The sequence below is a fragment of the Alexandromys fortis genome, unplaced genomic scaffold (genome assembly GCF_014885135.2).
Source record: "Alexandromys fortis isolate MF-2015 unplaced genomic scaffold, M_Fortis_MF-2015_v1.1 scaffold_62, whole genome shotgun sequence".
In the NCBI taxonomy this organism is placed as follows: domain Eukaryota; kingdom Metazoa; phylum Chordata; class Mammalia; order Rodentia; family Cricetidae; genus Alexandromys; species Alexandromys fortis.
The window spans coordinates 5,297,275-5,311,832 of record NW_026067942.1 but is presented as its reverse complement, the minus strand read 5'-3'; the positions used below and the strand labels follow the sequence as shown (position 1 = coordinate 5,311,832).

At 47.2% G+C, this 14,558-nt stretch overlaps 1 protein-coding gene across 10 annotated transcripts in view; it reads left to right on the top strand.

Annotated features, from left to right (window-relative positions):
- The window catches only part of Prox1 (prospero homeobox 1), a 55,397-nt gene that overhangs the window by 21,665 nt on the left and 19,174 nt on the right, over nucleotides 1-14,558 (top strand). For all 10 annotated transcript variants that reach the window (XM_050148197.1, XM_050148199.1, XM_050148195.1 and 7 more), the window contains one exon: nucleotides 5,360-5,554. In XM_050148197.1, coding sequence (XP_050004154.1) covers nucleotides 5,360-5,554 — 195 coding nt within the window. The remainder of the gene's footprint in view (nucleotides 1-5,359; nucleotides 5,555-14,558) is intronic.

Below are 14,558 nucleotides of genomic sequence, written 5' to 3'. Positions count from 1 at the left end.
TGTGTGTGTGTGCGTCCATGTGTGTGTGCACGCACAAGTGTTTTGTATATGTGTGGGTTTGAAGTAATTATCTGCATCAACCTGGAGTTGTGTTAATCATGTGTAACTTTTTAAAAACAGACTGGGCTTTGGTGATTACAATGGCACTCATGGTATCATTATCCAAGGAATTTGATAAACATTACATTAGCTGAGATTGGTTTGGGAGGAGGGGTTGGGTGCCCCCCAACCCTTCCCCTGCCTACCTCAGTGTATACAGGTTCTGATTTCTTCCATCCAGGTCTCACAAGCCACCAAGATGAGCTTGTTTTCCTGCTTGCTCTCCCTCACTCATGCTGGCCTGCATCTCAGGCCCAAGCCGAGCCTATGGCTGCATTTTGGCAGGCCAGTTCATGTTGGTTTCATCACTAATATTTAATTTGGCCTTATGGGAGAAGTTTTGTTTTCCTTCTGTTTGCTTCTGAACTGTGTATTAACTTCAGCCTTTTCTCTCTTGCTGTGTTGCTTAAGTGGGAGGTGTGTTCTTTTCCAGCGCCAGCTAACTGGACAGAGTGGGGAAAGTAGCCTGAGGCTGGAAAAGGAACCATAGGCACACAAAAGGCTGGTGCCATAGGGGGTCAGGGAAAGAACCTGGATTTGGTGGGTGGCGCTCTATAGTGGACCTGTTGGTTGGAGCAAGTGGTTGAGGACTGGCCAGTGTTAGTCTCATTCACAGGCATGCCCAACCTTTTGACAGTGGGACAGGACGTTGCCATTTCCAAAGTTCCTACTCAAGAACTGAGTTTTAGTTTAGCAGTAATGATAAACACACACATCACAAAAATAATTTTCATAATGTTTTTAGTAAACTTGTCTACATTTATAGTTGTCCTTGGTTGTCAGGTGGAGATGCCTGAAAGCCTTCTAGGACCTGGCCAACCTGGCTTTGTCTCTAAAAAGGAGACAAGGAGGGTTGTAATAATGTGTGTGTCATGTGCACACATGTGTGTGTCCTGTTACCTCCTGGTTCACCCCTCTCTCCACCATAATCTGTTGCATTCTTATAATGTTATGACATTGTCTCATATGTTTCTCTATAGCACCTTCTCCCATCCAGAGACTGACCAAAAAGCTTTTTAAACACTGGTAACACAGTAGTGAAATGAGCCTCCTGGGATGTGGGGGTAGAAAACCCAAGCCATTTTGAGCCAAACAGCACTACTCAGGAGTAGATACGGGCATTAATAATGTCCTAATTCTGTGTATTTGCATGAATGCCAAGGGACTGAGATAGATCTGAGGAAAAGAAGCTTCTCGTTCCCTCAGAACGCAGCGAGTAAACCTAACTGCACATGGAACCACTTACTCTGTCTAAGCCACAATAAAGTACCTGGGAAAATGTTTTATTTTTAAATGCACTAATATTCTATTATAGATTCGATCCATACTTTAACCCCACTAAGAGGGGTTGTGGCTAAAGTCTGCATGAGTTTAGTTGAACAATAATGATCCTCTGTAATGAAAGGCAACAGTAGCATGTGCGACCCACAGCAGAAAGCCACGCAAGGTCATCTCTCTTTCATTTTTGGAATGAATTATACATTTTTAAGTTTCCTAATTACATCTTTCGATTTGGCTAGTAATAAATGAATTTGTATTCCCTGAGCTAACGAGAGCGATGCTTGCGTGACGTGCGCAGGAGCCAATTGAAACGAAGCACTTCAGACCTTTGAGAAGACAGTGCAGAGCAGCCCAAGCTCTCTAAAGTTCGGGTGACCCCGCGTCTTGTTGATTCCCTGTTCCTGTACAAGCATGTGTCTATTGTGCTGATCACATATATCTACATAAGTCATTATCTGTTTCTTTTTGAGGCTAAAAGAAATAGATACCGTGCTATGTATGGATGCACAGGGAAATTTTTACTGCAGTTAAGATTCAAGAAACCATTTTAGAATTCGGAGACCTCTAGAAATTGAGAAAGGGATCCTAGAATTTCATCAGAAATGCCACCTGGTTATATTTCTTGAAAAAGACATACAACACTGGGTTTGGCACGTTCATCTTTAAAAAAAAAAAGTCCTAACCCTAATAAGATATACTCTTTCAAATTGTTGAGTCTTTTCCACTTCAAATAGTGACTATGCATTCGTTTTGCAGTGAAAACAACCAGGAGAAACAGTATATGCAGAAACTATTTAATTTCTTGAGTTAGATGCTGGCTAGATGTCTGCCACAGCTATGGCTGGAGATCGGGTGTTGGATGGAGCTTATCCTTCTGAAGGCGAGCTGAGACCAAGTGAGGCACATGACTTCATGTCTCCCTCCAGGCCTGGACCACTGCTGGCCATCCCCAAGTGGCTTCAGTCACCCAGGAGAAGAGTTAGAAGCTGTCACAGGCCCTCAGAGATGCCGTGCAGGGATGGCGGACATGAGAGACAAGTCCTGGGCCACCTTAGCTCAGCTGCTCCAGTGAGAATCCAGAGTTCTGTGTTCTCTCAGAGACTCCACTCCCTCCACGGACACTTAGCAAACAGCTCTGTTCATCCTGCCTTCAGGTCCATTGAGAATAAGTTTGTGAATTGTACAAGAGATGCCAGGATGGAAGGGCCTCCCTGGCTTCCCGTTCACCGCTGGGTGATTTTAACATACACACCAATAACTCCTAGACCACTAAGCACAACAGATTCGGTGTCATCTCAGCTTTGAGGAGCAGGCGTTCACAGCCTTTCAAGCCTGCCGTGTTAAATGATGTATCTCGTTCCCTCCACCCCTTGAGTCAACTGCTGCCTCGCCGGATTAAGGTGTCAGGTTGATTTGTTTTATACATCTTTTGACCATGCTCATTGAATATTTAGGAAGTTTCTCCAGCCCATATTGAGGCTGAGATGTCCCGTGGGAAGTATTAATCAAAGTCACGGAGGCTCGCACACTCTGGAAACACAGCCTCTTTATTGAAGCGATTAGTTTTTGCAGTAACACATTAGCACACTACAGAGCTTGCCTTTATAGAACAATTGATCCTTTGCTCGTAAAGCGCTACACAGAGCACGCGGAATTAACTCTTTTAAAGTTGAATTCTTTTCCTCCTTCCACGTGAAGATCTAGAGAACAAGCCGCTTGCGTTTTGCTCTTAGCCAGGAACGGAAAACAGAACACATTTCGTTTCCCCTTCATGGCGGTGAAAGCCCCGCTCTCGGAGCTGTGGACACTGCTCTTTTTGCCTATCTCGGGTTTGGAGTCTGTTGTTTCTGCCCATTCTCTCTCTCTGGTATTTCCAGCCTCCAACAATACGCTTTAAATCTCCCTTTATGTCCCGTTCGTTCATAATGGCAAGCGCACTTACTTTTTTGTCCCCCTCCATTAGGTCATTCATGACCATTCTAGAAAAAAAAAATGCCCCTCTATTTTTTCCCCCTACAGTACTCTTGTCCATATGAGACAATGTCTTGTAACAATACAGAGGCCTAATCTCCATGTCAAAGCAATTTTCATTCCCCAGTGCCCAGCCTGCTATCATTTTGTAATGTTTTGTTTCTTGTTCTAAAAGAATTAAAAAGGAACAGTTAGCCGTCACGGGGGCCTGTAGGCCTTATCTCAGTGTCTGGAAATTTGGACAGTGTATTTTACTGCTCAGATAAAATGGAAAGAAGTCCAAGTTCAGCAAATCGTAATGGGTTTAAGTTCTATTGAAATCGGCCACCAGAAGATCAGATAACGGGGGTCCTTCAGTTGTCTTTCTAATCGGGTTCCCCGCGAGGCTGAATGGAGACAGAGCAGGCGCACAGAGTGAAAATATAATTCTTGGACAGGTTAAGTACATGTTTGAACTCTTGCAAGCAGAAGCGGTTTGCTGATGACTTAATCATTTTCTGTTCAATTATCTGTAAGGGCCCTTGCAACTCCACGGCAATTAGGATGCAAGATGGCCTTTTGGGAGGAACACCAGTCCCCTGCTTCTGTTTCCTTGTGACTTCTATTCTCTGCCATAAATTTTCATTCGCTTGTTATCTGTGCTGGTAGAGAAACAACTTTCTGCCGTAATTACAGGCCCCACACACTTTAGCTGTCAGCTTCTTGCAGCCTGGAGATTCTCAGGGCCAGGATTTGATAAGTGTTCCTTGTTGATATTTGATGGATGGACACCCTTTTCTGGGGGCCCAGGGAAGGGAATGGACCTGATGGCAAAAGGCAGGGGTGTCTGTCAGCCTGCCCCATAGAAAGCGATGGATTTATTGGTTCTGACTTGGCAAGTTAGGACACACCTGTCCTTTTCGTGAGGAAAGCAGTCAATAAGGATGGGACCATTTGCCCATCCAGGAAGACATCTTCATTTCAAAGGTTGTTGGGAAACCTGGGTAAACAGACTTTTAAAGCCCAATCATGCTATAGTAACGTGGCATTTAAAAAGAAACGTAATAAAGGTCCTGTCTCTGCCATCTGTGAACTGTGTCTTAACCACGCCTCCCAGACAACAGGGCAGTCAAGGGAAGGGGCCATGGGCCTTGCAAGTCCTGGTGGCAGAGAGCACAGGAACAGGTGTCAAGGTTCCCCCAGACCACACTGGAAGTAAATACGGTGGCCGAACTGTAAAATGCATGGATTACAGAGACATGGGCGTGGGGTCACCCAGCACCAAAACCTATGCACAAATGAGTCTTACCATTTTAGAGAAAAGCAGGTTTCCCTCATTGGATACAATTGCCACGTAGTGATAGAAATTCTTATTTAAAATATACACAGGGCTAGGGAAATTCTTATTTAAAATATACACAGGTACAGGGGTAGAGCATGTGTCTAGCATGCATGGGGCCTGTCTTTAGTCTCCACACACACACACACACACACACACTCACACACTCACACTGTCACACACAGTCTCACAGACAGTCCTACACACACCCATTCTCTCTCGCTCTCGCTCTCGCTCTCTCTCTCTCTCTCTCACACACACACACATACACACACACACCATGTCCTACTGCTGCTGACGTCATACTGGAGCTTGGAAGTACCAACTCTGCCTAGGACCCTGGCTCCAGTGGTTCTCCATGCAATAAGCAGATGCATGCCCTCTACTGAAGGTAGAACAGTGGGGTTTTCTGTAAATAAGAGATAATCCATCCATGGAACATCTGACTTAGACTATGGCTTCTCCATTTGGAGTGGTGTAGAGAGTGTGGTTTCTGTCACGAGTGTACCTTCTAATACTCTGTGAGAATGGTTGTTCCGCTTGCCACCATTTTGGTGGAAGTTACTACTCGCTTTGCAGGTAAAATGGGGAGGGAAACATTAAAAATGCTCCTGATACTGATACTTATGCGAAGTCAGCTAACAGAAGAGCAGCGGCATGCTCACCGTTTTCAACATTTAAATTTAACAGTTCAACAGATGCATTACCTCCCAGCTCATCAAGTGGTTCAGCAATTTCCGTGAGTTTTACTATATTCAGATGGAGAAGTATGCGCGTCAAGCCATCAACGACGGGGTCACCAGCACAGAAGAGCTGTCCATCACCAGAGACTGTGAGCTGTACCGAGCCCTCAACATGCACTACAACAAAGCAAATGACTTTGAGGTAGGAGCCAGTCTTCAGGCTTTGGTCGTCTCCTTTTTCATTACTTGTTTTCATGCTCTTTGGGAAGGACTCTGTTTTTTTGCAATGGTTTCTTACTTAAGCATACGTGGTAGCATGCCAGGCAACCAGGAGAATCATGTGTCTCCCCCACAGCCGTTCCATTTCCACGCCCCCCCCCCCAATCCAGCTTACATGGAAGAGAATGCAGGCAAGAGAACTGAAAAGTCTGAGGCAAAGGGCAAACATAGGATGATTTCATTTATGTTGTGGGGTACACACATGAACTGAAGGGTACAGACTGTGTGCAATGTAACTGCAAAAGTGTCTGCTTAAGAAGTCTAGAGATGGTGGGTAAGTGATTCCATGATTTCTACCTTCACCTATGTCCTTCCTGGGAAGAAGTTGCATGAGAATTTACTGAGCCTATTTCAAAAGATTGCATTCATTTATTTTTTTGCTTATAAATTTTTAGTTGCATTTCTATGTATTTGTTTAGTGTGTGTCCACAAATGTGTGGCCTTGACTGTGTGGGGGGCGGAGGCTATGCTTGAACCATAGAGTGCCCACCAAGTTCAGAGGACAACTGTGGGAGTCGGTTCTCTCCCTCTGCCATGTGGATCCCAGGAATTGAAATGGAGTCTTCAGGCATTGTGGCAAGAACGTTGACCCGCTGAGAGATCTCGCCAGCCTGACTTTGGTTTTTATTTATGTTTGCTTTGGGGAGGGATGAGTAGCTTGTGCGTTCCTCTTACATATGGGACCATTCTAGATGCGTGCACAGCGATACAGACAATTCCCAGGAAGCCATATCTGTGCAACAATGAAAGGTGTGTGGGCTGCGAGTCAGGTGCTTCTTTACGGGCTGATGCGGAGCCCTGGCACAGTTGTCATCGACATGATGACTGCATGAGACCACAAGAGCAAGCTCCCAATGCTCACAGTCATTTGCTGAGCCCTGCTGGTCTGGGCAACAATAGCTGGAGGTGGGGGTGGGGGGTGGGACTTCTATAGACAGCCCCTAGGAAGAGGGTAGACCATACCAGCTGTGCCTTGACTATGCTGATCATTCCTTAAACCTTCCTGGCTAGATCCTGTGCCACTGCGAGGCAGGAATCTGAGGGACCTTATGCCAGTATCCTTGTTCTATAGATGAGTACCCAGGGATACCCAGAAACATCTTTATGTCAAGGGAAAGAGGAACCCCAATGGTCTGGCTTTGTCTGTAGAGAGACCTGACCCTCTCTCTCCCGGGTAGTATATTCTCACTGCCTGTTCATTCCTTTCCAGCTCTTCTCCCTGTTGTTCTGGGCAATGCAGATCAGTTCTGAGCTTTTAAAGAACGGGGCATGCAAGTTTCACAAAGGGGAAGTCAAAATTTTTCCTTGAAAATTTGAACGGTTTGAAAGATAATCTTCTGCTGAATGCGTTAAAAATAGGAGTTCTTGGAATTCAAATCCACTATCTTTTTATTTGTTTATTTACTGTGTGTGAGAGAGAGGTCTAGAGAGTGGAGAGGCCAGAGGGCAACTTGCGGGAGTCAGTGGTTTCTTCTCTTTTCATCTCATGAATCCCAGAGAAGGAACTCAGGCCGCCAAGCTTGACTGCAAGGTCACTCACTACCTTATCCTCTGAGCCACCTAGCCCCCTTCTGTTTTCAAAGTCTCCACTGTCACCACATTGGTTGATGGTGTGGATAAATTATAAGCAAATGTTGCCTTCCAGGCTGGGTATAGTGGCACATGCCTGTAATCCCAGCACTGGAGAGGCAGAGGCAGGTGGACATGGGAGTTGGTGGCCAGCCTGGTCTAAAGCAAGTCCCAAGACAGCCAGAGCGATTACACAGAGAAACCCTGTCAAGAAAAACAACAGCAACAATGTTGCCTTCCAAAGCTGAAGTCATTGCAAGTGGCTAGATATTTGAAGAAATCTTGTGTAAGAATTTAGCTTCTTGTTTCTTCTCTTCCAAGACTCTACTCCAGGAGCTACTGCTGCCCACCAATGAACTAATCACATTATATTCTAACAAATACACGCTGGGCATGTGCCTCGGTCTCCATAAAAAGACTACCCAGTGTTCATTAGGCAATTTCTGATCTCGAGCCAGAAGGGACAGGCCCTTTAAAAGCACACTGGGATCTTCAGGGCACTTAAACCTACCTGCTGAAATTTAATCCCCTATCCCCAGCACAGGGAGCAGAACGGCACAAGCAGGAGACACTGGCATCAAGAGGTACCCAGCAAGCTGCTCCGTTTAGCATCATCCAAAGCCTCCTTCATATGATTACCATCTGATAGCTCTCTCTCTGGGAATCAAATCCACTTCCAGCCAGGCCACCTCGCCTTTATCTGCATAGTCTATTTTAAGACTGCTGCACTGTGAGGAGAGTGGGGCCTAGGCAGGAATCCTGTCACTTCTCATGTGACTTTGGGCAAGTTATTGGACTGTTCTGAGGCTCGTTCCTCCTTCACTTATAAACAAAACCAAAAAAAAAAAAAAAAAAACAACAACCAACCAACCAACCAAACAAACAAACAAACAAACAAAAACCAGCAAGATACAAAACATGGGCTCTTTCCAGAAATGTGGAAAGCAAGACTCAGCAGCTTGTACTCTAACATTGTTACTCGTGCACACACAAACTTATGTGTACACACACACACACACACCACCACCACCACCACCACCACCACCACCACTACCACCACCACTAAATAGATTTTAACTCAGTCTCTGAGTCTGGCACATTGACTTACAAGGCTTCAGATAAGGGGTGCCTCCTTTTCCGTGCCTTTGAGCATGGAGGTCACTGCTTGAGTGAGATGCTTAAAACGCCACCGTTCTTATCTCTGCAGCTTTGCCAGTGTGGGCTGTGGCTGCAAGCCAAAAGTAGCCCCGGCACCTCTTGCCGAATGCCTGGGATGATAGTGTGCACAGCTTCACTCTTGCATTGAAGTCTCTCTTCTTAACATCAACTAAAATAGACCAGGAGCTCCAGCATAAGCTAGAGGGAAAGGTGGGAATGTAGTCTCTGTCTCCAGAACATTAAACAGAGATGAAGCGTAGTAGAGACAGGGGTTACATCTCTATGATGCTCAGAGATCCAGTCAGTACAAAGGAACAGGCTATCCCCCTATTAGCTGCTCAAACCATCCAACATCTTATAGATTACATATTAAAATTCTCCTAAGCCTGGGAAGACGGCTCAGTTGGTAAAATGTTTGCCAGACAAGCACAAGGACCTGAGTTCTAACCCCCAGCTCCCGTGTCAAAGCTGGGGGAAGGGGGAGTGGGAGGGCAGATCTCTGGAACTCAGGGGCCATGAGCTCCAGGTTCAGTGAGAGACCTCGTCTTAAAAACAAGATGGGGAGTGACAGAGCAAGACGTGAGATGCCAATCTCGGACTGCCACATGCACTATGTACATGTCCCCACACAAGCAAACATATACATGCACGTGCGTGCGCGCACACACACACACACACACAAACACGCACACTTTCTCACCAATTGTATATAACAATAATAAAATAGCTAGCACCTGTTGACTGTTTACTGATATTCCTTTGTGGGGATTCATGGCTTTAACTTCCTGCTGGGGGCACTAGCAGTGACAAGGATAGAAACAGAACAATGAAGGCAAGGCTTAAATGGTTTCTAGGTTATCCCAAGTGGGTGGGGCCCGTGCAGCGGACAGGGAGCAGGATTCCCTCTGACTTTCCCCTTCAGTACTAGGATGTTTTCTTCCTTCTTTTCTGCCTCCTGCTGCTGGTTTCTGGGAGGCCCTGGGTGCCACCCACCAGCCTGTGTCCTCTGCCCTTGTTTAGCACCAGCCTCCTTCAGTCTCTGACTCTGGTGGCTCTGCAGAGGAGAGGCTGCCTATTCCTGGCCTACCAGGAAGCAGTTGAGGAAGGTTTGTCACCGGGCAGGAGGGAGTGGCCTGCAGAGCTCTGTCCTCCCTGGCCTTCTAACTCTGCCTGCCTTTTGTATCAGCTTTCACAATAGCCAAGACTCTTGGCACGGCATCCAAACTCGGGGTGTTGAGAGTTTGAGACAGCCCAGGGGAACGCGGGAGAAGAACTGAAGGGAGAAAGCGGTGCCACTTCTGGTTTGTACCAAAGGGAGGGGAGTCGGCTCCACAGCCCGGGGTGTGTCGTTTCTAGACGGAGTTACAGACGCGCAGGGAGAAGGTGTGTGATCTCAGCTGCATCTTCCACCCCTGCCTCTCCCGTGTAATGCGATTGGCAGCAAGAAATCCATCTTTCCAGGTGTGATGGTGTATAGCTCTGGGTTTTATTCTCACTTCACTTTGAAGGGGTTCCAAAAGATTTTTTTTATGGGCAGGGAAGGGAGGTTTGGCATTGCTTTCCAGTTGTTAAATCATAGCCATACTTCCGACTTCAGGGGCCAATGAAGTCAGATCTTATTGCTTTTTTGTTTTCCTCTCCACTGTGGGAGGAGGAAGGCAATGATGCCCGTTAGTTCCCAAAGCCAGTTTACCAGTTTGTGAAGAATCATGCTTGATGCCTAACCCGTATGACTCAGAGGTTATTCCCGCTGTTTGTGGAGCCCAGAGAGCCAAGGTGTGGATGCTGCCTTGGTGCAACTCAGAGGACAGGATGAGGTAGAGGCTGGGGACTTGGGGTGACATGAGTATGAATTGAGACGAAGATGAGATATCTGTCACCCGGCACATGGGGCCCACTTTCTCAGTGGCTATCGTCGGTACTTGCACTGTGGAAAGCCAGGCCCCTTGCAGGCCCCTCAAGTGGCTAGTCAGCCCGTCGGCAGAGTCCACGTTCCCAATGAGACTGACTAATCTCCCTTGCCCCTTGCTAAAGGCTCAGGTTGGAGGCTGGAAGGCTTAGAAATAAATAGACCCTGGAACTTGACTCATTCATTAGTGGGCTGGTAAATGCCACTTCCTACGGTAGCGATAGGCATAGCATGTCACTGGGTATATCCATCACAGAGACTGTGGGGTTGACATTTCTCTAACGACACATGACAGGCAAGAGGGGTACGTCTATGTAATTCTTTATGTAATTCTCCCTTTCTTCTTGGACATTGAAAATGAAAGCGTGTCTCCCCCCCCCCAAGAGACCCTTCCACCACCATTCCCCTCGGCATGCACTGAACTTTTCCTTACCCAGCCTGTTCCCGCCTCCAGCCAGCCCAAGCAGAATGAGCAAGTTTGGAAGCCTTTCTCTAAAGAAGTAGGAAGACAGGTGGAATTTGGAAGCCCTTCCCTCTGCTCCAAATAGATACTTAAATATGAGCGATGGCTTGGCTAACTGGCGCATGACTGAAAACCCTTCACCGCTATTGCTATCTTTTGGCCTCAAAGCCACCAAGCCATTTGAACAAGCTCTCTACACAACACATTCTTAGTGGGTGGCAAGGAGGAGGAGAAACACTTTCTGTTCCTTCCTGTGCCAGTCTCGCTGGTGACAAGCCAAATTGATCTTTTAAGAGACTGAATAAATGATCCCTAAATACACGTACACACATGGCTGACTGGGAAGGTACCCACAGAATGATCACTCAAAATAGGAGAGGGGAGGGGAGGGAGGGAGGGAGGGAGGGAGGGAGGGAGGGAGGGAGGGAAGGCAGCAGGCTGGAAGTGGGGCTGAAGGGCACACCCTCACCCAGTGCAAGGCTCCGTTTCTTTGCTGTTTCTGAGATTCAAAGTGTTCATCAGTATAATGAAGCAAGGGGTCCATTGATTTATGGTCTGTTTGGCAATATTGCATTTTTTTAAGCTCCCCATGTCTCTTTTTGTCACTGGGCTACATTCAAGCACAGTGAGAGAACAACTTTAAAACCCCCTTACTCAACAGCTTTATTAGTGATAGCGTCCCATGACCTCTCCGAGCGAACATTCTTAAAGAAAAAGATAGTGTGTAATGTCGCTGCACTGTGCCCATTGTCCTTTGTTGGGGGGAACAAAGAATTTTCTACAGTGGCTATAGCACGTAATTATACAGCTTTCAATAGCAGTGTCTTGGCACATATCAAAGTTCAGAGGAGCCTTTAGAAAAAAAAAAGGTGTTTTGTGGCGGCCTAGGGAGGCCTCATCTCTCCTTCAGAAAATAGTTCAAGGCTCTTCTGTCTAGCTTCCCTACTTAGAGCTTTTTCCCCTCCTGCTTCATAAAGTTTAAAGGGGGTTCAGTGGAGTTCTGTGATCTGTTTCCTTTGAAAGATTGAGCCTCGGCGCACAGAGGCCCTTTGACTTCAAGAGTTCGTGGATCCGTGTCTTTAGGTATCACATGTCTGACCTTATCAGTTACTCCATTTAATGTAGGAGAAAAACTCTCAACTCTTTGTGTTTGTCTGTTTTGCCTCTGTGAAACGATTTGGTGAAAAGACCATCTTTTTAACACACCACCGAGAGCCCATTTCTGACTGTAACCTACCCTGTGGCTCTTTCTCTCTAAAAAAAAAAAAATTGTCCTTGTGTTTTGTGTATGGATGAGTTCACAGTGAGAATGGAATTATACAAGGGTGGGCGCACATACAGAAAAAAATCTTTTGCTTTTCTCCCGCTCACCCCTCCCCGTGATCTGTTGGCTCCCTGGCGGCTGTACCCCAATAGGCAAAGCATTTAGCAAGCACAGAGGTGGCGGCTGGGGTGCTGGGGCAGTGGTGGGCTTTCTCTTGCTCCGGCCTACCCTCAGGCCTTCATAATTAATTATCCCTGGACGATGAGCAAAGTCTGAGGACAGTGTGGAGGGGTGTATTGTCTGCCGCGCCGTCCTCTTGGCCTCGCTTCTGCCTTCATCCCACAAAGGGTTATCAGTAGGACGGAGAGCACAAGTTCCCTCCTGAGAGCCGCTGGTGGTAGCTGCCGCTTTTGGTGCGATGTAGCTATTGTGTTCCGTCTATCCTGGATTGAATGTCTGGAGAAGTTCTGACACCACATTGAAAGCCCAGCCTGCGTATGTGGCCTGGATTAAACAGATTCCCATAGCAAACCCAGAGCTTGCTGGGACTTGCCCCTCCCCTTTCACCTGGATGACAATTTCAAATCCAATCTTCTCATTGTCCCCCACAGGGTAGTATTTAGCTTTCACAACTGGCTTCCTTGTCAGTCACAGGGCAGAATGTCTAACCGTCATCCGCTCGTGTCTCTTCAATCCACCCGTCTGAGTTGGCAGCACTATTTCGCAAACAGCCTTTTTGGGTGAAGCATCGGAGTTTAACTCTTGAAAGTAGATTATTCTAGTTTTAAAATCGGGCTTCACCCTCCAAGATTGCCTTAAGCCAATCTCCAGGGCTGTTTGGTGACAGGACAAAAAACAAATACAATCTGGTCCCCAGCCCCCTCCCACTTTTGGCCGAGATACAAAGTAACGATGGAAGGTGGAGGCGCTACTGGGAGAAAGAAGAGCTCTATGGCTGATCATTAGGCTGGTTTTTTTTTTTCTGTTAAGTAGGGTGAAGCCAAGAAAAACAAATATAACCGTTCTTCCGAAGAGTTGAGCTAGCAAATTAGTAAGGTTTAAAATATCGACAGTGTAGAGAGGACGGCAGCTTCAAGGCTGGCGGGAACCATATTGAAAAGAATCTGTGTCCCTCCTAGTGATTCTGTTTGGACTGACAGGCCTGCCGGATGGCCGCCGCCAACTCTGTCCCTGGGACTCTTTGGAAACACTGCCACAGCAGACCTTTTTGGTATTTAAGGAGAACCTGAATGTGGGCGTTGACACAAGTAATATAGTCAAACCAAAAAGGGGTCATAAAAAATTCAAGTTCTCCTCATGAATATTTCATGAGTCGCTATGAAAAGGGACACTGGTGTAGGAGGCCTTTGTGCTTGGAGTTCTTCTTCCGGGCTCCAAGCTATTGTTCTTTCAACCTCTCAAACAGACTTTCACTTTCAGACTGACAAAAGTCACTTAAAAGCCAGACAGCTGTACCAACACACCCACCTTACTGAGAGCAAGAGCCACCGGGGCAGGTGACAGGGCCTGCTGGGAGATCTTGTTTAAAACATGATCAGGGCCCGTCTGCCTTCCATCCCGTGCTTAGTCATTGCTTTTACCCCCAGTTTGAAGTTACCCCCTTTTTTATGCTGGTGGTTAGTTTGTGGTCTGCCCGCTCAGATTTCCCCAGACTATTCCTTGCGCATTTTCCTTTCCCCTATGCCTTAGGTTGTGACCAGAGCCACACAAGCAGAAGTTGCAGATATTAGAGGTTCACTCCCTCAGTTCTCTGGAGTTCCGTCTCCCTCTGCCTGTCTCCCTTCAGCCTCTGCCTTTTGAGTCTCCTTGAAGTGGTTCAGATCTCCCCTGCCTCATTGGCACTTGCTGGAATTGGGTGAGAACCCAGGCAGAGAGGGGCACCAACTCCACCTGGGAACTTGAGACAGGGTGGGCCGCAGACCAGCCCTCAGGGCCACAGCCAGTGCGGCCGGCCGTGGAAAGTCCTCTATGTGTGTGCGTGTGTGTATTCCAGGCCTCCCTCCCCTGTCACCTTGTGTACAGTCTGGTCTGTGACACTGTTGGTGATTATGTCATTATTTTGCTCTGGGGGCCCTGGCACATCTGCAGAGCCCCAGCACATCTTTGTTGCACTGGCACGGGGCCCACACTGCAAATGCTTCATTAGCCCTGCTGCCGGCCTCCTTGCCAGACGCGAGTGCCCAAATCCAGGCTTCTTTCTGCTCCGTTCTTTTGTGTGGCTGATGAACGTGTGTTCATCTTCCTGGTTCTTCCCCCATCTCCCTCGACTTCTGAACTCCAGATGGCCCAGTTTTCTTGCCCAGATCACTCCCAAGTCCACAAGGAGAAGCAAGGTGACACTTTACCCCGTACCCACCCCAGCCCTCCCCACCTCTGCGGCTTTGGTGCTCCCCACAGGAATAGAACTAACGTATGGGATTTTTTTCAGACTTGCAATTTGAAGGGATACGAAGGGATCCCTTCCCGTTCGTGTGGCAGGCAAGGTTAGCATGAGTTGTTAGCTATCTCTTGTTCCAGGAAGCCTCTCTCTTCTCAGCCCCCCA